Source organism: Pteronotus mesoamericanus, unplaced genomic scaffold, assembly GCF_021234165.1.
Source record: "Pteronotus mesoamericanus isolate MK-2021 breed Mesoamerican mustached bat unplaced genomic scaffold, CSHL_Meso_final contig_68, whole genome shotgun sequence".
Lineage (NCBI taxonomy): Eukaryota > Metazoa > Chordata > Mammalia > Chiroptera > Mormoopidae > Pteronotus > Pteronotus mesoamericanus.
Window position 1 is genome coordinate 27,691,675 of NW_026555234.1, and position 24,504 is coordinate 27,716,178.

Sequence of the window (24,504 nt, forward strand, 5' to 3'; positions counted from 1 at the left end):
AATTCTCTTAAGGGGCTGGACAGGGTGACTGGAACCATTCACACACAGCATGAACCACGATGAAATTTTCTCAAAAGCCTAACCATCCAGCTGGCATGTGATTTTATGTACTTAAAATTTCTCAGAAATGTATCTATTGAGAAAAGCAAGGTCCATCAGCACAGGTTTATCTTTTTTATTTTAAAGTATGTTTACATGTTTTAACGCACCAAACTGAAAAGAAAAACACCATTCAAACCAAGCATTCTACTAGGACATCATCCTTAGGTATTACTATTTTTTTCTTTTGCTTATTATTCTCTCAATAAAACAGAAATTGTATTTCCACATTTGAATGCTAATACATTTCCTGAATAATCTGAACAATAAATAAATAGAATTTAGTAATGCCATCTGAAATAGTCTTCAGAAAACTGTTAGGAGGGCAAACAGTCCATAAAGTAAGGCACAAGGGTAGGCAATGAGAAGCTGCTGTCCTTCCATGTCCAAGGCAGAAATGAAGATTTTGGAAGCTGAGAGACTACACCAGCCAATGATGACCAGCGCCAGCACAGTTCCAACTGTGCCCCTAGAGCAAAGACAAAAGAGATGATTACCTTACATCAGGTGAAAAAGAGAGGATTGAATCAGAGCTGTCTCTGAAATGTCCTCAGCACAGAATTTGTAACTACTTTTCCCACTTGGAAAATGAGGGTGAGAAACCATATGAATTCAAAGACCTTGGCCAGTTAGAAAATATTTAAGTTAATTTCACTATCAGGGGCTATTTCATACTTCAGTAAAACTTGAGTTACTAGAAACAGAAGAATTCACTTGCAATTTCTCTAACATGTCAACAGTCAAATCACAACTCTCAACATCCTTTTATATAAACTATGCTTACAAACTTCTTTTACAGCTGCAGATTTCTTTCCCCAGCACTTTCTCCTGCATTCACCCACAGTATGAGCAGAAAGAGCACCAGACTTGTCCTTCAGTAGGGTGCCTTGTCCCCACTGCTTGCCAGTCCCCCGTCCCGGTTTCTGCCTGAGACAGCAAAGCCTGACACAGCTCAGGCTGAGAACACAGGGAACAGGGACACACGTATTGTGTTGTTTTGCACTTCATCACTGAAGATCCCTTTTATACGTATGTGTGGATTGTTTAGAATACTGAAATGGATTTGTTCAAATTGGTACCTTCAAGAATAAGCGTGGAGGTAATTGTTTCTTTAAGAAGAAATGTGGAAATAAGGTAGTTAAGTCTAGCTTGGAAATAAATAAAGGAGGAGTGGGTGGTAATGCGTGAATTTCTCTTCTTACACTCAAAACAGAATGCATTGTGTAGGAAAATGAAACATAAGACCTAGGAGAGACTGCAGGTATATCTAGTCCCCAGCTTTAAAGCAACAGAGTGACTTAACAAAAACTGCACAGTAAAATGGACATTAGATTAAAATCTCCTAATTCCTGGCACACAGTCATTTTCACCATCAGACTACACTGCCTCACTTGATCGTGGCTGGATCTGAAATTAAGAATTGAGTTTATTATGTGTGAGAATGACAGGAGTGCCTACTTTAATAACTGAACCAAAGGCAAACAAGTGAAAAACTGTACAATATAGCTTATAATTAAATAAAAACATTTTTAAAATATTCTAATAAATACTACATTCATTGGTTTAATTAGTGTTATTAAGAATAATTTCTAGAGCAATTTAATTTGCAGGCTTTTGTAAACAAGAATGTAAAATTATATATGATTAATTTGAATGATATAGTAGTATGACTGAAAGAGCATTTCCAGTATAATGATTTTAGGGGTCAGATAGTAGATTTCCTTTTAACAGAATTAAAAGGATTTCTAAATCATCTTTCATACTTTCAGAATAAAAATTTAATAAAAAATGTCCATACTTCCAATGATTCTCAAAATCCAAGGGTTTTAGTTTTTATTTTCTTCCCCTAATAATCTAGAGTCATTTAAAATGCCCTACACCTCAATTTTGCTGGAAATAAGGTTTCACTTAGAATTTTTGAATGGTAAATCATTATAGTATTCTTTGGCAAAGGCATTTGACAAAATAGAAGTTGTGGAACTGAACTCTATGTTCACTTGTCAAATGTTTATACCGAACAACATAGTACAAAGAAAAGCTTGCTTGCTAAAGAACTCGATATGCACAAAGTGGAATTTTTCCATGGATGAGACTCAATAAATACTTGCAACTCACATTGTACTTATACATTCAAAGTATTCGTTTTCTCTTTTATTCCTCTATTTTAAATGTCCAGGGTACTTGCTGATAAGAGTTTGCTCTAAAATATTTTCAAGAATATTAATATAGAAATAAGACCATATTTTAAAAACATTTACAACTAAGTCATTTTCAATAATGCTATGAAAAATACCCTATGAGATTATATCTAAATAAAAATATTAAAGGCTTTTCTAAAATGTCTGTCTTGGCTTTGGTATATCCTTTATGTAATACCTTACCCAGTGTAGGGTTAATAACCTAAAATGTGTATCATCCAAGAAAAATGCAAATTGTGTCTCATAAGGATATGGAATAATGAGCACGGATGACAAATGTTTATTCCTAATTGGGTTTAGAACATGACAAGTGACAAAGGACGATGTAATTGCTTGGTCTCCCCAATCAAAGTGGTTGTGAATCCAGAGAGACCGCCTGACAGAAACTTATCTACTGCATCCTTACTAATAGTTTTGAATTGCAAACACCAACTGCTCAGGAAGTAATAAAGAAAAGAAAATTCTTGACTGAGCATATATGCCATAAAATTCTCTAGCATTAATATCCTCCTCAGGGTTCCTGGGAATTCTGCACCGCATGGAGCCCAGCTGAGAAAAAACAGTTGCTTCCAGCCTAGAAGACAGAGTGCCTGGGAGCTGAGGCAATTTGTCAACGTTCACCAGGCACTTACTCTTCCAAAATCAAACAAATGAATTTTCTGTACTTGTATTACCCATGACAATAGTTCGTATTGAGGAATGTGACAACTTACAAACTGCCAGTTTTAAATATTACTTGGCTTAATCCATTTTTTAAATTATTAAACTAGAAATAGCACCTTAGCCAAAACTGACCTACTTTCCTGAATCTTTCTGTAGTTTTTAATAGTCATTGGATTCCCCAAGTCCACTCCCAAGATGATCAGAAAGAGGTTAACTGTTGGGCTGGTGTGGCGAGCCTTAGTGATGATTGTGCATGTGGGGTCAACTAGCGAACACAGGCACTTACTGAAGTGAAAAGAAGATGGCACAGCAGGACAGGATGACCATGGGGAGCAGGCAGTAACCCAGGACACTCGCCACGCAGCCATAGGACACCCCTGAAGAGCTCATCAAGTTCAGTAAGGCGTAAATGCCAAGGCAGCCAAGGGCACTCATGCCATATAGGTAACCAAACTGAACCTTTCCTGCCTGAAACGATGAGAAGAAAACACTTTGAACACATGAAAAACATCAACAGAGAAATCGGAACGTCAGCAAATCAGAGAGCATTTTAGAATCAATCAGATCTGCATGGTTCCATATCTTTGTAGTACAATTATCAGGAGACTAGGATTTCTGGAAGAAACACTGGCTGTAATATGAATTCAGTTCCTGAAAACAAACGCCCCTAACTATACTTGGGGTGTCACAAGCATGCTACAGAAAATATTTTTTATCAGAGGTTGCCTATTAGAGATACAAGGCATAAGTAAAAATATATTTTCTCCCCATATTTGTCAAATAATTAACTAAACGAATCAGTTGATGAAAAAAATGCTGATTTAGTCTTGGAGATTTACAAGGCACAGTAGTAAAATTAGCAAACACCTATAGAATTTACTACGTTAGGAATTTTTTAAGCATTTCACCTCTCTAACTTATTTAATTCACATAACAATCCCATGAGATAGGTACCATTATTTTACCAATTTTACAGAGGGAAACTGAGAGCCAGAAAGTTTAAGTAACTTTCCCATAATAAAATAATGTTAAATGGGGGAGCTTGACTTTGAACTAAGGCAGTTTGGCTCTAAAATTTAGGTCCTTTACATCTGTTGGAGCTCTAACAAGTCCTAAAATAAAGGAATTCATTTAACCTTTTATAACCCAGCATATCCTAAACTTATTTGACCACAGGAAATTTTGATTTCATAATGTCTATTGCCAGTTTAACTGGACACATCTTATGAAAAGCTGATTTATATGAACTACCTGGTAATAAATCATAAAAGAGGTATTGTTAAGGGAATTCATTGGTGTTCAGGATATATCACTGATCTAAGAACTTATAAAAATAGCCACTACTCACTAATTATCTCAATTAAATCTAAGGAAAGTCCCAATCTACTATTAAGTCAACAGAGGCTATTTTAATATTGGCTACCAGAGGATTCAAAAGCTCCAGTAAAGAATGAATTTAGTTTTTATATTTACATTACACTGATTGGAAATTCTAGATAAAGGCTGGATAAGCTGTGGTTCTCATGGGAACTGTACAAAAAACAGTGAAGGATCTGGTAAATTGATTCAGAAAGAGAGCTTTCAGCTGTCATTTTTTTCATCCCATAGCTATTATCCATGAAATCCTTATGTCTTGGAGAACAAAGAGACATTTATTTTGTGATTAATGAAGGGTAATGGAGAATGTTGTGACCATTTTAATGTTCAGAATTGTCCAGCTATGTTCACCTCTTCTTCCTCTGCAGTTAAGTTTAGTCACTACCAAGTTCCTTCACAAAACAGCCCCAACTCTGCTGGCGGAATGCTCTCCTGCCTAAGCCATGATACATTCTTACTGAGTATCTTGTATTCTTATGGGTATTTTGTGAAATAACATTAATGATGTTAATGGACATGCTTAAAAAAATCAGTTTTGTACTGCACCATTCGGTGAGTTTGTTCCACTTGGAAAATATTGTCACTTCAAATCACTTTTATGTGTTAGAAAAATATTTTACTTAATATTTTAACTGAATGTGATCATTCTGAGATAGTGATGGTTGTAATAGTGAAAAGCAATTTCCCTACACATAAAGGACACATAGCTGGAACTTTTTGGTCTCAAGAAGTTTTGCGAAGAGGGTGGGGTGATGAAGTAATAAAGAAAAAACTTTGTTAATTTTGTTGCAAAATTATTTTTGTCCCTTTCCTTGTCAGTTACTGACATTTTTCTTCATCTCTTTCTCTTGTTATTTCATTCAATTTAAAGTTCAATTTCACTTGGCAAAGGCCACTGCCATTTTTTAACTTGTTTTGAATTGTAACAAGAGCTTGTAATTGAAATTAAAAATAAATTTTCCTTTTTTTAAAAAATACCTACAGAGAAGAGATCACAGATCCACATTACCAGAAAGGCAGGGGATAGAATTAGGGATAGACTAAAGGGTTGCAAGGTGTTAATTGTATGGTCAGAGCAACTAGACTTTTGGGGATGATCACTTTGTAATGTATACAGATGTCAAATTATAATATACTCCTGAAACATATATAATTTTAAAAAAGAAAGAAGAAAAATTCCATTTTTTTATCTTCAAAATTTTCAGAATTCTCCCTGTACCACCTTAATTACTATATCTTTATACAAAATACTTATTCAGGTGATCATGCTTTTGCATTGGCCATGTATATTCCTTTTTCAGATCACATTGTTAGATCTATAAAAAAATAAGTAATTGGAGCTAAAGATAAACCAGTTATCTTTATTGTATTGGGAGCAAAAATAATTTTGAGATAAATAATAAGTAAAATTAAATTTGTGTTAAGTGTTTGAATTGTTCTTTTTGGTTTGCGTCCTTCAACATGAAGAACCTCCACTACAAGGTACTGCGTCGTATATGAACATAAATCAGAAAAGTGATGAGTATGTGACTGTGAATCATCTACCTCCAGGACATTATTTCTGGATTTACTTTTGCTTTTTCTAGTACATGTATATACCAGCCCATAAAAATCATCCTTTATGTTTTAATTTGAGATACCCAGGGAAGGAATAACTTAACTTCAAATGGAATCTGAGTTAATTCTGACTTCACTAACATCCACTTTATTAGTTTGTTTTGGTCCTTATTGCTCTACATGTATCAAAATCAATTCTGAAGAAACCACATACTAACGGTAAAACTGAAGTAATAATGTTTTCCTAAAAAGGTTCAGAAAATAATTCAGTTTCAAATAAGTCCTCCAAATTTCAGAACTGAAAGACAGCTTAAGAAGCCCTTTAATAAACCATTTTTGTCCTCGATGTTAAGAAGTAAAGTCCTAGGAACAGGAAACAAAGGAGTCAAAACCACACCTAGAGGCAAAGTTGGGGTAGAATCAATTTACTTACTTCCAATTGAGTTCTTTGCCTATTTGGTTTGTACTTAAGACAAAAGAGAGACTATTTAAATAGCCTCATATTATATAGCTAAAAAGATCTTCATGGCATTAATACTTTCCTTTAAAGGATAGTGATGGCAGTATTTCTACAGAAAAGTAAACAGCTGTTATATTACAAATTACTTGAAAAAGAAAGATGAGTTAATATATTAAATTGATTGTTTCTGACTACTTGATTAATTGACATGGTTTTACTTAGCAGCTTAATCAAAAATTATCAAATTACTGTGACAAAGACAGAAGGGAAGTTAGAGACTAAATTAAAACTCGTTGATATAGTGTTTGATTTACAGAGTATTTGTATCTGCTGAAGTTCAAAGGAAGAAATGAAATGCTACTACTAAATAGTATTGTACTGGGTAAATACACTGTGATTTCTGGCCACATTACCAAGCAGAAGCTAGATTGCTGTCAGTGTTTTGATGTTTGTAATAAGCAGTTAATAAATACAAATTGAAAATTAATTGCAAATAACATGTTAGAGCTACATTGAAAAAATTGTAACTACATTGGAGAAAAAACAATTATAAGAAGTAGCTGTAAGAAGAACAAGTAAAAAAGGCCTAGAATCTTTAATTTCTTATATTATTTTTCCTGCCTTATTAAGGATCACTTTGTGCCTTAATAAAACTATATTTTTAATATTAGCTCTACCATATTTTTCATCCTCTGTTTTTAATGTTTTATCATTCTCTTCTTGGTGTTATATCATAGACCTTTTCTCGTTTCTTCTTTTTCTTCCCTTTTTTAAAAAATGAAACACTTTCCTAAACTATGAACAAGAATGTTATCTAAACTTGGGAGGAAATATGTGCGTTTTAATTTTGGGAATGTCTTTTAATATCATTACGCCCAGGTAAAAAGGATGGAAAAAACACATTTTCCACAAGGAAAATGATAAAGCCAGGAGGAAAAAATGTCTTTATAAAGAACATAAAACTAAAATAACAGGGAAAATATATTGATTGAATAAACAAATCACAGGTTATCATTGCAAGTTAATTTGTCCATAGAAGCCTAACCAGAAAGAATCAAGAAGACCCATCTCATACACCACAGGATCTTAGAAATACTCTAGAGTTACACCCCAGCAGAGAAAATGATGAATAAAGAAAAAGTATTTCTCCAGTGTCATAACACAAATTTCACAGAAAGCAAGAAAGAAAATTGAAGCCTTATATTTCCCAAATCCATGTGCTCCTTCAGCTATTCCAGATAGAGAGTCTTTTCTTAATAACAAGAAAGACATAAATGATGTCCTGCTTTGTTGAAAATTTTGTTTGGCAGTTTCTCTTTTGTTACTATAGTTCTTTTAAATGGCTCTCCCCCTACGCTCCCCCCCAACACACCAAAAAATGTAGTTATAAATTAAACAATTTTCACTGTATAAAGTGACATACTGCTTTCTGTATTTATAAAGAGCTCTGCAGAAATGACATTGGAAAGGACACACATGAAAATGTGATGCTGCTGTCCATTACCAGAAGCAGGGTGGCTCCCAGAGCGACACAGAACATGATGGGCCCAGCTAAGTCAGTTTCATTCATAATGCTGCCATCTGCTGGCTTCAGTGGGTTTAACACTGTTAAGGTTTTTTGCCATATGTGATCAAAATTAATTCCAAGTTCTGCAAGAAGGGGGGAAAAAAGATAATATAAATATAGGAAAATAAACATCAGTAACACTCTTTAATTTACTATCTGATAAATTTACTTAGTACTTTAACCTTATTGTTATATCTTCATATTCTAAAATTCTATGTTAAAATATAAACAATATATAATTAAATAAAAAATAGATTTTTATTCCCAGTGAGCTAAAACAAATATTTTAGACAAAAAAAAAACCATAAAGAAAAATATCCATGATGTATATAGCAAATGCAAGCTTCAAATCTAGCTGAAAATTGAGAAATGGATATTCTACAGCAAAAAGATAAAATAAAATGGTGGCTGACAGACCCAAAGTCTCATCCTATTGCCCATTTAGACAGTTCCATTTCCTGCAATTTCTACTGATAACACTGTCAAAATATTGTCATAGCAAATACAGCATAAATTTTCACTAAGCAGAATTATCTAATGTAAAGGTATTTATCCCAGGTCTGGGATTTTACTTTCACGTTGCCTCATGAGAAGAACAGTCCTATGCTAATTGCCTGAAATGCTGCAGAGGAGAAAGGTGATAGGCCTTTCAGCAAGTAAAAGCAATCATGATGTGCATGCATATTTTAATAAGTTAAATACTCTATGTGGTTGAATTTGTGTATTTAAAGATTAAATTTTTGAATAGGAGAATATGCTCTCTTTTATGAGTGATGGTGGCAGAATAAAATATCCTGCCATTTACAATAACATAGTTGGGCCTTGAGGGCATTATTTGAAGTGAAATAAGCCAGGAAAGAGAAATACTACATGGCACAAATAATAGGTTGACTCTAAAAGTTTAAAAAGTAGTCAAACTCATAGAAACAGAGTAGAAGAGGTGTTGCCAGGGGTGAAGCGTGGGGAAAATAGGAAGTGGTTGGTAAAAGGGAACGACCACCCCACCCCCCGCAAAAAAAAAAAAAATCATAACCTATGCTTTTAATCAAGTCAATATGCATCTAATCTGATAATGGTTGTTTTTTGTTGTTGTTTAATGGATCCCAACTTTCCCATGTGAAGCATTGTCTCCTTAAATCTCCTGCATGTGGCTTTCAACTTTCCTTCCTAGGATTTTGTAACTCTCTGGTCAGATACACAATATAGTTCAACTTCTTTTACAATGGCTTATATCACCTAAATAACTTGCAAAGCTGACATTCTATACATAGAAGACCAGATAGACTTTTAATAATCGCCCTGACACAGAGTGGCCTTGCTTTATCAGGGACCTAGATATTTTTCAGAAGGTCAGGCAGAAGTTGGTCTGAATTAGGATAGAAAATGTATTCTTTTAATCATTTCACACTCAGATTCCAAGCTTGAAAATAAAAAAAAATTGGCTGCTTAAATTAATTGTAAGCAAATAAGCTATTGCAACCATTTTCTATTTCTTAATGAACATATACTTTGGAGAATATGAGTAGTTCACCAAGTTTAAAATAAAGTTAGAATGTCTAATGCAATTTTTAAAATAGTAAACTTTAAAAAAATTGAGAAATACTGTAGTTAAATTAATTTCACCTGAGACATTGCTTTCAAATCTTATTTTCAATTTAAACATTTATTCTAACAATGTTTTCAGTATTTACCACAATAAATGGCCTTTGATTAAAAAAATCTTTCTTCTGAAAAAGCATAATAATTATTACTGCAGAAATTCAGATGAAAAATACTTTGAGACATTATTACTGATTTCAATAATTTGATGGTATAATTAACTTCTGCACATATTTCCACATTGAGTCATGAAACAACGAATGCACATAATGAAACTTACCATATATTTTGTTAAGAAAAAGAATTTATGTGTTTTCTCTCAAAATACATTGCCATAATACAAGGTGAGGGGAACCAGGTTTACAGTTGTGAGTTTGTGAAATAGAGTTTATCATTGTACTATTATTTATTAATTATTGTATTATTTTCCACATGAACAACTATAAACCTACTTTTGCCTCACCCTGTATTTTATTTTCAAATTTATTACAAGGTATGCAAATAAGATTATAAGTATTTATTAGTTGTAGATAATGTAATAAACCACCTTATTATGAAAAATTAAAAAAAACAAAATTGCTGTGAAATTTGAATACAAAATTATTGTTTTACTGTCATCTAGTGGTGATAAAGTATATGATATAAATGCTATGAAATCAATTAATATGTCTGTTTTCTATGCAAATTGTGTCATTGGCCTTTTGAATATAAATATCAGGCTATGCTTCAAATACGAATACCAAATATCACAGTAGTTTTTCTAGTCTGATAGACTTAAATTGACTCTTAGTCTTCAAAGTTCATTTGTTAACATACTGATTGTATATATCAAAGTAACAAAAGTTATTCTTACTTAAAACCAAACAAGTCCTTTCTTTTAAGATTTCATTTATTTGTTTTTAGAGAGAGGGGAAGGGAAGGAGAAGAAGAGGGAATGAAACATTAATGTGTGGTTGCCTCTTGCGTGCCCCCTACTGGAGACCTGGCCCACAACCCAAGTCTGTGCCCTGACTAGGAATCGAACTGAAGACCCTTTTGTTGTCAGGCTGGTGCTCAGTCCTATGAGCCACACCAGCCGGGGCCCAAACAAGTCTTTTAGATGACAAAGTATTTAAAGAATAAACAAGCAGTTTCAAATTGCATATTTTTGTGCAGGGTGTGTTAATTATTATAGAGTCATGATTTTATGGGTTGTTTTAGTGACACTAAATAAAAGCAGGCAAATGTCATTTATCACTTTATTGTAGAAATTCTGCCTATGGCTTTTCCACATCTCCTATGGAAACGAAGCTCGAGACTCACTAAGTTCCCCAGCCTGTAGAACATATTATTAGATCAGAACTTAGAAATTTCATTGATTCAAAATGTAAAATTATATTAAACCCTCTCTCTTCTAATATGCTATACATTTGGTGGGGATAATCACAAAGGAGAAAAATAATGAGAAATTGTTTTTGAGCTGTTTAAAGTGGGAGGGGAAATCTAGTACATTTTCGGTTTAAGCTTAAAGAGACATTAGAGGAGATTTATTACAGTTTAGTATACCACAATAGAGCCATTTCAGATAAGTAAAAAAGAATTATTTTCAATAAATGTTACAAGAAAAATGGTTAATTTTTAAAGAAAATAAAGTTAGATCCCTAATTCACATACTAACCCAATGTTCAATTACCCAAAATTTTAAATGCAAAACTAAAAGTTAATTTTAAAATGTAAAAATCTACTAGAGGCTATAAGCACTATCTAGAGTACGAGAAATATATTCAAAACAGAACAGTTGGAAGTAAAAGTTATCAAGGAAACTATTGTGGAGTTGAAAACATAATTATAAAAAATTCTGTATTTCCTAATGTCCCATAAACAAATTAGGTGACAAACACAACGTAGGAAAACATGTTTGAAATACATATTCCAGAAAATAATTAATATCTTTACTTTGTAAATATCTCTAAAAATAAACAAAAAAAAATCATGATTCTGGCAAAGAACATGAAAAGCAGATAGAGGTAAAAAGTCAATAGGTATAAAAAATGTTTATTTTTTCTGGTAACCAAGAAATACAAAGCATTAATTTGTACCGTTTTGCTTATCAAATGAACAAAAACATCTGATATTCTGCTATTAAGGAATGTAGGAAATCATTTCCCTAGGTTTGTTTGACTGTGTACATATACACGCATTGACCCAAGAATCCCACTGCTATGGATCCATCCTAAGGACAGGCTCTGTGATACAGGTCAAAGTTGTTTACTGTGGAGTTTGCCAAAGTATTTCATTTTATACAAAAACAAGGGGGAGGATTGAATGTGGGAGCCAGGGTGGGCAGGTCAGGGGAAGGCAATAAGGGAAAAATGGGGACAGCTGTAGTTGAACAATAAACCAAATTTAAAAATAAAACACGCTTTCAGATAAGTTTAAATTATGGCAGTTATGTGTGATAGGATATCATGGATCCATTCTATATCATGTTTTCTTTTTCTCATTTATTTTGTTTTTTAGGATTCCACATATCCTAAAAAACAAATTATATAGTGATATAATATAGTATTTGTCTTTCTCTGACTTATTTCACTTAACATAATATATAGAGTATATTATACATCATGATTTCAAATAATATTTAATGATTTTAAAAGCTGTGTGTATAGAAATGCTTATGATATTAAGTAACTACAAAGATACATAACTTCATGTATATACACACATTCACATGAAAACAGAATAAAGTCTGAAAAAAAACATCAAATTGTTAATGGAAGTCATGCCACAGATAAAATTTTAGGTGATTTTTCTATATTTATTCCTGTTGTGTTATTCATGTTGTATTCTTGATGTTGTATTCCTGTTTTACACATATTGTATTCATGTATTTCTATTATTTTCCAAATTTCCATATTGAACATTGATTACTTTTATAATTCAATAACTGTCAGTTTTTAACAATAGATATGTTGGTCAAAATAAGGAAAATGTTAAATGATAATAGCATATCAATTTCAAGAGTTGTTTATTAATCACAGAGGCAAAACAGAATGAATTGTTTAAGCATACAATTTAAAACTTAACTGGTTTCAAATGAGCCAAAAAATCTACTACGTAATTTTCTGTGCTTTACTGAATGATTTAAATCTTTCAACTTTTTTAATTTTTAAGGCACAGGGCCCTGGCTGGTGAGGCTTAGTGGACTGAGCACTGGCCTGTGAACCAAAGGGTCACTGGTTCAATTCCCAGTCAGGGCACATGCCTGGGTTGTGGACCAGGTCCCTGGTAGCAGGCATGCAAAAGGCAGCCACACAGTGATGTTTCTCTCCCTCTCTTTCTCCTTCCCTTCCTCTCCATTTAAAAGTAAATAAATAAAATATTTTTTAAAAATAAAATAAATTTTTAAGGCAAAGAAAAAAGACTATTTTAATGCCAGGCAGCTGGCTGTGCTCATATTAGACAAAAAAGATCTTTTGATGCAAAATATTGCAAATTTTAATCTATCCTTTTTCCCTTGACAACATATAAAGGATTTGGAGCCTTTAACCCATGAATATTTTTCTTTAGCTCTCATGTTATAGCTTTCTAGCCCCTATACTTTAAATATCATGTTGACTTCCTTGAAGAACAAAAGCAACAGATGTAGGGGGTGTGTGTGCATGTGCGTGCGTGCGTGTGTGTGTGTGTGTGTGTGTGTGTGTCTGTGTGTGTGGAGAGAGAGAGAGAGAGAGAGAGAGAGAACATTCCTGAAATCCCCTGAGGACCTTCAACTGTAAGGGTCTCTGGGTCCCCTTGTAACCAGTAGTTCTATTTGCTAGAACCATACTGCCCCTCACTTAGCCATGCCTAGCTGAGATTAGCGGGCTCCTATGAGCCAGGTTTGTCTTCATGATAACAAATAAACAGCAGCAAGTTCAGAAACTACACACTCTGCTTCCAGGCAAATAGAACAGAAAATAAAATAAGCTGTTATAAAAGTAGTTTCATTAAAGAAATAAAGTAGTTTCATTAACTGGGGTTGGAATGGTGGTTCCTTTGACATGAACACTTTTGAAAAAATGTCTTCACTGTTCAAATTTAAGAAACAGTGAAGAAACATTTAACAGCTGCAGTACTCACACAGCAATAGCACATACCTACTTCCAATTACCCCACATAGACATGCGACAGACTTCCACTGGTGTAAGTGTCTTGAGTTGGCAGACTTGTTTACATGTGGAACAATCACACATAAAACACTACGCGGCATGCTGACAGTACACATTAAGTGCTGATTAGTGTCATTATTCTCGAGCTGTACACACATTAATAGCACTTCCTTAACTTATCTTCTAGCAAAGGAGGCTCTTCATCAAAACTGTCAATGTAAGGAGACTGTGAATAATAATCGGGGTTGGATGCTGGTTGGAAAAACTGTCCAGTGTAACCTGCTGATGTGAGCGTCTCCGGTGGGACAAAGGCGGGCTGGGGCTGCTGGCTGGCTTGAGGGCTAGAGGAAAGAAAACACTGGTATTTATACATCTAAGAAAGGGATATCATGACAAATCAAGGAAGGAAACCACAGTTTTTCTTTCATGAATTATCCTAGGTTTTATGAACATTTAATCATGAAAAAAGTAACTTGCTTAAAGTTTAACTTTAATTCATTTTAATTAAAAAAAGCGAAGTAACTGGTCATGGGAAGACTTCTAGAAGCCTGATCCATATCCACTAAAGTTACTGATTATGTACAATATGCTGGACACTTTTTCTCACATTTCCTCATATAATTAAACTCGGTAATATAAAAGCTGTAATTTTAGTCCCATTTTACAGAAAAAAAAATAGAGGTTCATGAAGAGTGGATGACTTGCCTAGTATCACACAACAGTGCAGGTGTCGGCTTCTGAACTGAAGTTGTCTGAGCCGCGCTCTGCTTCTAATACATGCTACTTTCCCACTCATTTTCAGGGGCAATCACCAAATGGGACGGTCCTTATAAATGCGTGGAACCGGGAAGGTGAAAATCACAATTTTAATAGTATAATCAATTCATAGGAAAAAATAAATACATAAACTGACTTCTATCCTTGAGGAATAGACTTTCTAACTCTGGGCATTCCCAGACAATTATTGTCAGTCACATAATCTTTGAGCACCTAACTGAAAGTATTTGATAGTTGACTTTAGTGTCCCTCTTTTGAAGTATGCAATTTAGTTTGTCCTAACATATTTCTTGCCCAACATGGTATTTCCTTGACTGTGCTTTTGTTCGTTTCTTATTTCATCATTTGTGTGAGGAAGCTGGAAAACAACAATCTTATTAAATAATTTCTGGCACAGGCTAGAGAAAGGAAAAAGTAAAAACAGAGAGTGTTGAAGTTATTTGCTCTTTTGTAATTATTTTTTAGCAGAATGAAGGGGAAGAAATATAAGGAGTCATCCTTATTAACATGTATTAAGTTCCTTCCATCAAAGCCTTTTAGACTAAAGTAAGCTAAAAACACAGTCCAGGGCTGTGAACTTTGTAGCTCTCTGTGATCTCTTTATCTGAAAATATTTACAAATGACTTTTCATACTTTCCTTCTAACATTAATCTTAATATGAAGTCAAAGAATAACATATCACCCTTCCTTATTTGAGTAAGCCTGGCAGAGAACATAACCTCTTTTGAAAAATAAAGCTATAAGATAGAAAGGGACATAACATTTAATCATTCACTAACTCAGCTACAAGTTCATTAAGGGCAGGGACCTGGTGTAATGCTTCTTGAATCCTTCACAGCAGTGATTTTTCAACTGCTCTGTTGCAAGAATTTTTAAAGCGCTCAATACCTGACTAGTAAGGCATACTGACCTCTTTTCCCTCAGATAATCAAACAAACAAACAAATAAGCAAGACAACAACTAATACAACAATAGCTGTCCAGTGTAAATGAACCAAAATTATACCTATTTACCATATTTTGATTGTATAATGCACACCCACATTTTTGGCCCAAAGTTTCAGGAAAAAAAAATCATTTGTTTTAATTTTTAATTCAATTATTTATTTATCATTTAGGTAGTTGTATTTTTGTATTATAATGAAATTTTAGCATTGATCTTTGGACAGTAAGATATTGTTATTGCTTTCTAGAGTTACCCTTTTAATGCATAAGCATAAATAAAATAATTTTAAAAACTTATATAGATATTAAATTAGTACTACCCATGTATAATGCACATCTTTATTTTACCCTCAAAAACATGGGCAAAAAGGTGTGCATTATACATGCCAAATATGACATTTTGTAAGATCAGCAAAAAATATCATTTTTGGTGTGCCACAGAAATTTAATAATTAGCTTATGTGTGCCATGAGATGAAAACTGTTGAAAATCACTTTCCCATGGCATATGCTGATTATGGTATTGTTCACTTAATCATGTGGCATATTTCTAATCTTGTTTTTCAACAAAGTAGGCCCACCATCAAAAGTACTGGTAGAAATAACTCACAAATAAGAAGGTAAAAGGCTTGTTGATTGATAAAGCTTTGCCTAGACATGCATTTTTTTAATGTAACCCATTTCTAGAAGGATAAAAGGGGCAAATAGAGATGACTCAACGGGGCAGTTTCTCAACAGGATGATTTCTTTGACACATTATCCTGGCCTCACCAAAACCCATACCCAGCTACTAAAAACCAGGCTTGAGGAAACTTTACTTTTACAATTACTCTGGGCAAAGCAATCTCTGTGAATAAGGACATTTTATATGGGACTCACCCTGACCCCTGCCAAGAGTGAAATATATTTTTACAGAAAAAAAAAAATTCCCAGTACTAGCCAAATCCTATCCCTTTCTCTTTCTCCTATTCTCTCTCTTACTTCATCCAACAAAACATGTTCATGAGTTCGGCCTCTGTTGATTTTATTATAATGAAGGCATAATATAAAAGTTCCCCCACCTTTATTTAAGAAGTAAAATTTTTTAATTTCTCCTATAAAGAGAAACTCAAAATACTTTTTTCTATAATAATTACCAGGGCCATTTTCTATCAGAGTCTAAATTAAAATTTTCTGTTTTTTATAACTTTGTACATGTTGGCTTTAGAGGTTAACACTATATCTCAATGAAGAAAAATGTAAGTAATGCCAAAACAATCACATTACTTATCTACACTCCCAGCTGAAAAACTCTGCAAATACCCAATTCCCATGTTTTAGGCCTTTCTCTGAAAAATGACTCTGAACAGCCATCATTTTAACCATATATCTTGAATTGACACTTAGTCCTATGGCTTCTAGTGTTATCTCTTTTTACTAAATGGTTCCAATTCTGAATGACCAGACCAATGGAGTTCTCATATTTTTAGTGATGTTGTTCAAGCCTTCACTATCCTTTCACAAAAAAATAAAACTCAGGAGGAATGGGACTGGACATGTTAGTAATTGCTCTGTCACACCTATGAATTCAGTAACCTATTAAAGGCAATTGCATGAGTCAGATTGATATACCCATCACTTCAAGCAACTGTGAGGGGATTGCAAAACTCTCCTTTCGAACTGGCAGCATTCTTGGTCATATTTCCCTTCTATGGCTTCCTGACTCCATGGTGTCATATTTCTGCCTGTAATGATAGCCTAACAGTAGGTTTACGCTGAACCAAGTAGAGTGGTCAGCAAACACAGCCTCTGGAGCCAGACTGCCCGGAGTCAAATTCCATTTTTATAATGTTAGGCAAATTACTTCATATTCTATGCCCCAATCTTTCATCTGTAAAATGAGGATAATAAAAGAACTCATAAAGTTGTTGTGAATTAAATTAGCTAAAATAACTAAAGCACCTACAATAGTGCTGGGCACACAAAAAATGATCACTAAGCATTAGCTAAGTATGTGTATGATCTTTTCTTCATGGAACTTACACTAAAATGTTCTCAAGATCTTTCACACACCCTGGAAAAGCATCTTCTATATTTGTAATTGTTATCTTCCGGTTGGTCACTTTCTCAAAGAAAATAGTATTACTTGGAGGACACAAATTTTGATCCCTTCTGTGCTCATCAGCTTTAGAATTTGGATCCCTTCTGTACTGATCATTTTGGTTTCCCTGAAATATGCAAAGTGACATGTCACAACATCCCAGACATTCCATGTTTTCCTACCAGAAGAACCTCCACTATGCTCATGTCAGATTTCTGCCCCAGAGCCACGAAACAATGGCCACACACCAGATCTGTATAAAAACCCTCCGTATGCTCACCAAGACTTTAATGTTTCCCTTTTCACTCCCCACACCTGGGGTTATATTGTTCCAACTAGCCTCCAGGGGCTTGTCTTCACTTACAAGATATTGTTTTAAGATAATGCATAGGCTTTTGCTGGGGGAAATTTTTTATCTGTTTTCTGAATCAATAGGACTTAACATTCATCTTCCAATGCAAACACAGAAGGTCTCTGTTAGAAGACTCAGTTATACTTTCTATGGCTGCAGATTTGTTTGTTGCATACAGTTTTCTGAACTCTATCACATAATCATTAGCTACATGTTTTATTAGAGGCTTTGTGTTTTTAAAACTATAGGTTTGGACTTCTTTCATGGTGGTCAGCTGAGCTGCTTTCCTTTGTCAGCTGGCCCCTGGCAGATTTTGCAGGTAGTGAGCTCTCTTCCAGTGCTATATGGAGAGACAGAGTATAAATCGGACAGTACTAAAAAAATGTACCATCAAATCAGTCCCATCCACTGCAGGTCTGTCTCCACATTTGGAGTCTCATTTGAGTATATGTGTATTTCATACAATCAGGAGACATTGTATTCCTCCAGGAACCCGAGACAACAAAGGGTTTCAGAATTTGCAACACCATCAACTGAAACAGACAACAATATGACATATCTATAACACAAAATATGCTGCTGGCTAAAAAAATGTAGTCTGTACTCACAGAAACGTTTTATCTATGTAAGTCTCCCATTGAGCCAGTAAAATCAGGCATTCCTTAGTAAGAACATACCATACAGGATCAGTTTGACAGTGGAGTCGTTCAGGGAATTGTGGCTGGGGTTTGTCAGCTTACATAACATTCCCAAATCCTGGCTGGTCCAGCAAGTGAACAGTAACCATGTTGTTGACATGTTATTAGCTATGTTTAAACTCTAGAGAAAGATCAGGTCTGGAGATTCAAAAAAAAAAATGATGGTTCTGTATTGGTCTGCTAAAATCCTACTCAGACGTATTCTCCGCATTCAAAGGGAGTTTTCTAGTTGTCACCTTCCTACAGAAATATCTATTTATTTCTCTTAATAATTCAAATAGATCTTCCATTTCAAAAACTGGAGAAATGCAGTGGGAAAATATAGCCTACATAGCTGACTACCAGTGAATGAAAATGATGACTGCTCACATGACTGGATAGTAGTTTTAAAGTGAGAAAGCTCCTTCTTGTTCATCCCAAAATAAGAAAACTTGATTTAAAATATAAATATCTTCATTGTCGTAGAAACCACAGTCAACCGGCTTTCAGATTATTGTGCCACTGAGCCAATCAAGCTCTTTAAAACCAGTTCCCATATTAGAGCAAAGGACCAGGCTTTGGGGGAGGACAGACAGAGAGAGAGAGAGAGAGAGAGAGAGAGAGAGATTGAGTATAACTACCCCCTGGATTCCTATATATATTTTGCCAGGATAATCAGCATATTATTTGACTCAGGGTGTATTTTAATTGAACTATTCACTGAATGAATAAAAGGTCAAATCTCTGGAGTTTGTTTGATGTACACTAATAAATCACTGGCTTGACTCCATGTTTTATGCACCTCATAAAGCTACCACAGCTAATATGCACTTTTCTAATCCCCGAGACCTGCAGTGTGAGTTAGAATTTAAAGGTTACCACATCCAAATCAGGCTTTGGATTTAATTGCTAAGCAGGCTAGGCCATCAACCTAATACAATATAATCAATAGTTTTCCTCATTTGGTTATATTGACCTTCCTCTCTAGGTCATCTTGATTTCTGGGCAACACTGATATGTAAAATCAAATGGAGAAGAAATTGGACTTGGCGGGGTTGGGGAAAAGCTATGATCCACAAGTCCCTACTTACAGGGGAAAGCTTTGTCTCCCTCTTATTAGACATATCCATATAGTTTAGCTGAAGATATATACTACAGATGCTGCTTTGATGCTTATACTGCATGAAGCAGAGAAGAGAGAGAAAAGAAACAGAAGTTCAAGGCAACTGGTTCCTTTCAATAAAACAAGAGAACAGAGCTGAAAATCCCTTTAGAGACCTTCCATTGTGGGTGATATATTTTGAGTTACTATCCTGTAATACCTCAGTGCTCAGACTACTCCCTCTGCCTGAAACACTTTCCTGTTTTTTTCCCTTGACCTTTCAAGGTACAAATCATCAATGAAATAAAATGAAGTTTTTTTTCTGTTGCTGGATTCTACAGTGATTGCGCCGATTCTATACAGCCTTGTTCTTTTCCGTTTAAAATAATATTTTAAAAATACTTTAATTTGCCCACTCATAATATTCAGGTGATAGATAGATGGATAAATAGATGGAAGCATAGATTGTTTTTCAATTTAAGAAATTCTTATGGTAATCTAACTGATATTGGACAACATAGAAAGAATAAAGGAATGCATGAGATAAATTTCCAGATAGTTAATTTTCCCAGTTTCTTAAAGCATTATAGAGCAATGTGTTTCCCTTCCAAAAGAGCAGAGGCCCAGGATGAGTGGCTAGAAAGCAATGTGTGTGAAAGCAGCACCCATCTGACTACATCTGTAGGAACAATCAGCCAGTAAAAATGGTGTCCAGATTTTCCAGGGCCTGGGTAGAACAAAAGAGTCCCCATTGTCTGTTGTACTTATTCTGTGTTTTCTTCCTACTCCTAAAACTTTCAAGGTACTTATCTATGTCAAGAAAAATAAACTTCAAGAATTAATAAATTTGAAATGTTTATTAAGTGTTTATTTGGCCTAAGCTTTTTGGAATAACACAGTGATCACACATCCCAATTTGCCCAAGGTGTTCCAGTTTATTCATATTTTACTAATATTATTATTAATAGTACCTACTTTAGTCTCAAAAATGCCTTAATTTTACAATAAATCACACACCCACTCTAGTTATGGGCCTAATCAAACAATGTAGGGTTAAAATCCTAACCTCATTTCTTATTAACTATGTGGCTTTGGAAAATTTTCTTCATTTTTCTTCATCCCTGGTTTATCATGTGTAAATAGAATAATAATTAGTAAATAATGTTTCAAAATGTGAATTTTGCTTGTGTCTGAGAGCATATGTATATTTACTAAGCCTAATTAAATTGGATTTGTTTTTCATTTTAACAGAGAGAAACCTAACTCTTTAGCACCTGTGTATTTTGGCAACTTCGCCTTAGCAGCATCATTTAGGACAGCTGTTGCTTAGAGAGAAACTAAAGAGATGCTTAAATGTTAAATAATAACAATAGTAATGATAATAATAATAATGATGGTACTTATGTCAGGATTATTTGAGGAGCCAATGAGTTAGTCTATGTAAAGCTCAGAATTGTTCCTGGCACAGAATAAGAGCTCAACAAACTCTTAGTATGTTAGTTAGCATAAAAGTTGAAAGATCTGACCCTGTTCACAGTTCACTCATCTAGACCTACAAAATATATCAAAGAAACAACTGTATAAACAAATACAATAAATTTAGGTGACTTTAGGCAATAAAATATCTATTTGGAAACTGTAATTACATAAATAAATAACATTTATATAGCAGTATTACTTTAACACCCACTTTCCTACACATTATCACAAATGTTCTCCATGACAAGATCATGAAGTGGGTATTATTAATGTCCATGTTTCTAAGTTAAGACACCAGTCAAGGAGGGTGTACCTTTCCTAATGTTACAAAGAACAAACGCAATAACCAGAAGTTGAACCAAATTCTTCTCACTCTAGGTGGCCTATTTTGAGCACTAGTAAAGGGTGAATACTAAATTCTTAATTCTTTTGTTTTCAATGCAAGTTGAACTGTAAACTCAAATATCTAACACAGTCTGAAATACATTTATCTTGGTTCTATTCAGGAGTTTTCTTTCACACTGTGCTATAATGGCATATTTAATTTCCCACCTCTACAACATGAATTCTTAAATGTTGTGAGATAAAAGATTATGATTTTTCTCTATGTTTGGTTTTAGAATTGTCTTTTTTTTTATTCCTGACACATAGCAGGTGCTCAATAAATAGTTATTAAATTGAATAAAATATGTTTTTCAACCAGCATCCTAGACAACACAGTCCCTGTGTTCAGGCTCCCTGTTAAGTTGATTGATATTTTGAAAAGGGAGTCAAGCCATTAAGCTATAAATGAGTCTGAGGTGATCAAGGGGATTCATGGGGAACTGAATTCATTTCTCTGCCCTTTCCTGGCATTTCTTCTTAGGCACTTTACAAAGATATGCTTTTTCTACCTCCAAGGAAACCTCCCTACCTGGAACCCCTTGCCATAATATTATTGCATCCTATATTTTCAATATAAAGTACTTACTTTCTAGATCCATAAAGATTTTCATAGGCATCAGAATCATTATAACTCTCCTCTTGATCATCAATGGTATAATTAGATTGGTAAAAATTGGAATCAAATTGTTCCAAGTTTGACATCCTGAAAAATATGAATGATTTTTTACTGAGAAGTTTGGGAGTCAGTAAAACTTTCTTTTTATTGTTGTTCAGTTACAGCTGTTCTGCTCTCCCGTGCCCTGTCCCCCACACCCCACTCCCACAGTCAATCCCCCTTATTGTCCGTGCCCACGAGTCTTCTATTCTATTCCTTGGCATGCCCTTTCCCCTTCTTTTCCCCATCCCCCCCCCTCCTCGCCTCCAATTACTGTCAGTTTGTTCTTTATTTCCATGTCTCTGGTTCTATTTTGCTCACTTGTTTGTTTTGTTGATTATATTCCACTTAATAGGTGAGGTCAAATGGTATTTGTCTTTTACCACTTGGCTTACTTAACTTAGCAAAATATTCTCCAGCTCCACCCATGCTGTTGTAAAGGGTAGGACTTCCTTCTCTCTTTCTGCTGTGTAGTATTCCATTGTGTAAATGTACCACAGTGTTTTTGGTCCACTCATTTACTGATGAGCTCTTAGGCTGTTTCCAGCACTTCGCTATTGTAAATAATGCTGCTATGAATATTGGGATACATAGGTTCTTTTGAATGGGTGATTCGGGATTCTTAGGGTATAATCCCAGCAGTGGAATTGCTGGATCAAAAGGCAGTTCCATCAATACAACATTTTTAGATATATTACTAAGATTAATTGACAATGTGATGATGGATAGATTCCTATCAGAGAAGAAAATATTCTTTGGATGGAGTAGATTAAGTATTGGGGAAAAGATATAGAAACGTATGCTAGAAAGTCATTCACAAAACATGCACCTTCAAGAATTCCAATCATCTTTTCTGAGGTTTTCACTCAACAGGACTGTGACTTTGACTAAATACACTTTAAGACACCTGAAAGAACTAACATTCTTCCCAAAATACCTTATTCTCAGAAATTTAAGAGAAAAAGTTTAAGCCTTGGTGCATATCTAGAATGCATCTAGAAGGTTTATTTTAAACAATGTTAACTCCTCATTTTAATTATTAATCATGCATAATAATTTACATTTAAAATTTTTACAATTATACATGTACGGTCTTATTGCATGACAGAAAGCACATGGCTGATAATAATAATGCTATTTCATTTTGATTTTTCCTGGAGCTTTCAAGTGTGCTGCAGCCTCGCTGCTCCCTTCTGTCTGGGCCCTAGGGAGCAGAGGCAGGTGTGCTGGGGGGCAGCCTTCCTTCCTCTGTACTCTTGACATAGTTTCTACTAACTTTGGGGAGCAGAGGGAATACATGATCTTGATTTAGACCTAAGAAATAGAAATAGCAGAGAGAAAAGGAATATCAGAAAGGAGGAAAAGATGCGGGGGAAATGTAAAAGGAAGGAAATGGTGGTTCTTTGGATAAAAATTAGAGAATGGAGTAGAGAATTTTTGCAATTGGACAGATATGGTTATTCAATTCAACATTTCAACCTTTGTTTATTTTTTTTGAAGAGCTTTTTATTTCAGAAGAGTAAATTTTAAAATCACTAGGAGTAATCTATATAGTTATGATAATCTATTGAATACTATGTATACTATATTTCAAATGCATTGCTTAGTCTTAGCTCTAAAAGCCTCATTAATAGGAAATCCAAAATATTCAACTAACAATTGTCAAATATATCAAATTTTTCTAATTCAGAAAAATACAGAAAGACTTTCTAAAACTAGATGCAGTGGTTGATACATCTGATTTAATAAATCAAGATTTTTCATTAGTAATATGTATAAAAGTAGCTATGAATTATGTAAGCTAAAATCAGGTCTAGGAGAATGTTAAATTTTTTAACAAGTTATAATTTAAAGAATTTAAAATTTAATAGCATAACTTTCTCAGTCCATTAAAAAGTTATTATAAAGCATAGAGAGTAATTTCACTGGAGAATACAAAGTTTTCATAACATGCAAAACTTTATGTAATACGACTATTGATATTAGAGTCCTTACATAACCCAACCTTATAGTTTTTTTAAATGCCAAGTTCTTTCAGAAGGACCAGACACATACCTTTATATTATTTTGTGTCAAAAGATCCTCCAACAAATGTTGCTTTACTTGAGAGATTTATAACAAATCAGTTCATGAAAAGATGACCAGCTGGTTATATATAGGGTTCTAAATTTGACTCTGACACTGAACAGAAACTTGCCAAAAGCCAAAGCCAAACACAGTATCTTATAACACTTGTTCAAGTTTACAAACCCAGTAAAAGGCGCAGAGATGTACAATTTGATAAAGTGAAATGGTAGATTCAGTGTCCTTGTGGGCATGTCTCATTCAACTCTGACTTAGGATCATTCATTTCAGGCAAAAAAAAATAGAGTGACAGGGAAACCCTTGTGCTTTATACCCTATA

General features: G+C 34.2%; 1 protein-coding gene across 1 annotated transcript; it reads right to left on the reverse strand.

Moving 5' to 3' along the window:
- Nucleotides 1–344: 344 nt before the first annotated feature.
- Nucleotides 345–24,249, reverse strand: YIPF7 (Yip1 domain family member 7). Its single transcript, XM_054582258.1, has 6 exons — nucleotides 24,156–24,249; nucleotides 22,032–22,148; nucleotides 13,833–13,991; nucleotides 7,859–8,006; nucleotides 3,247–3,428; nucleotides 345–568 (listed from the first exon to the last, which is right to left on the reverse strand). Exons 2-6 carry the CDS (start codon nucleotides 22,145–22,147, stop codon nucleotides 406–408), a joined length of 768 nt encoding a protein of 255 aa, XP_054438233.1. The 5' UTR covers nucleotide 22,148; nucleotides 24,156–24,249; the 3' UTR covers nucleotides 345–405.
- Nucleotides 24,250–24,504: the final 255 nt, after the last annotated feature.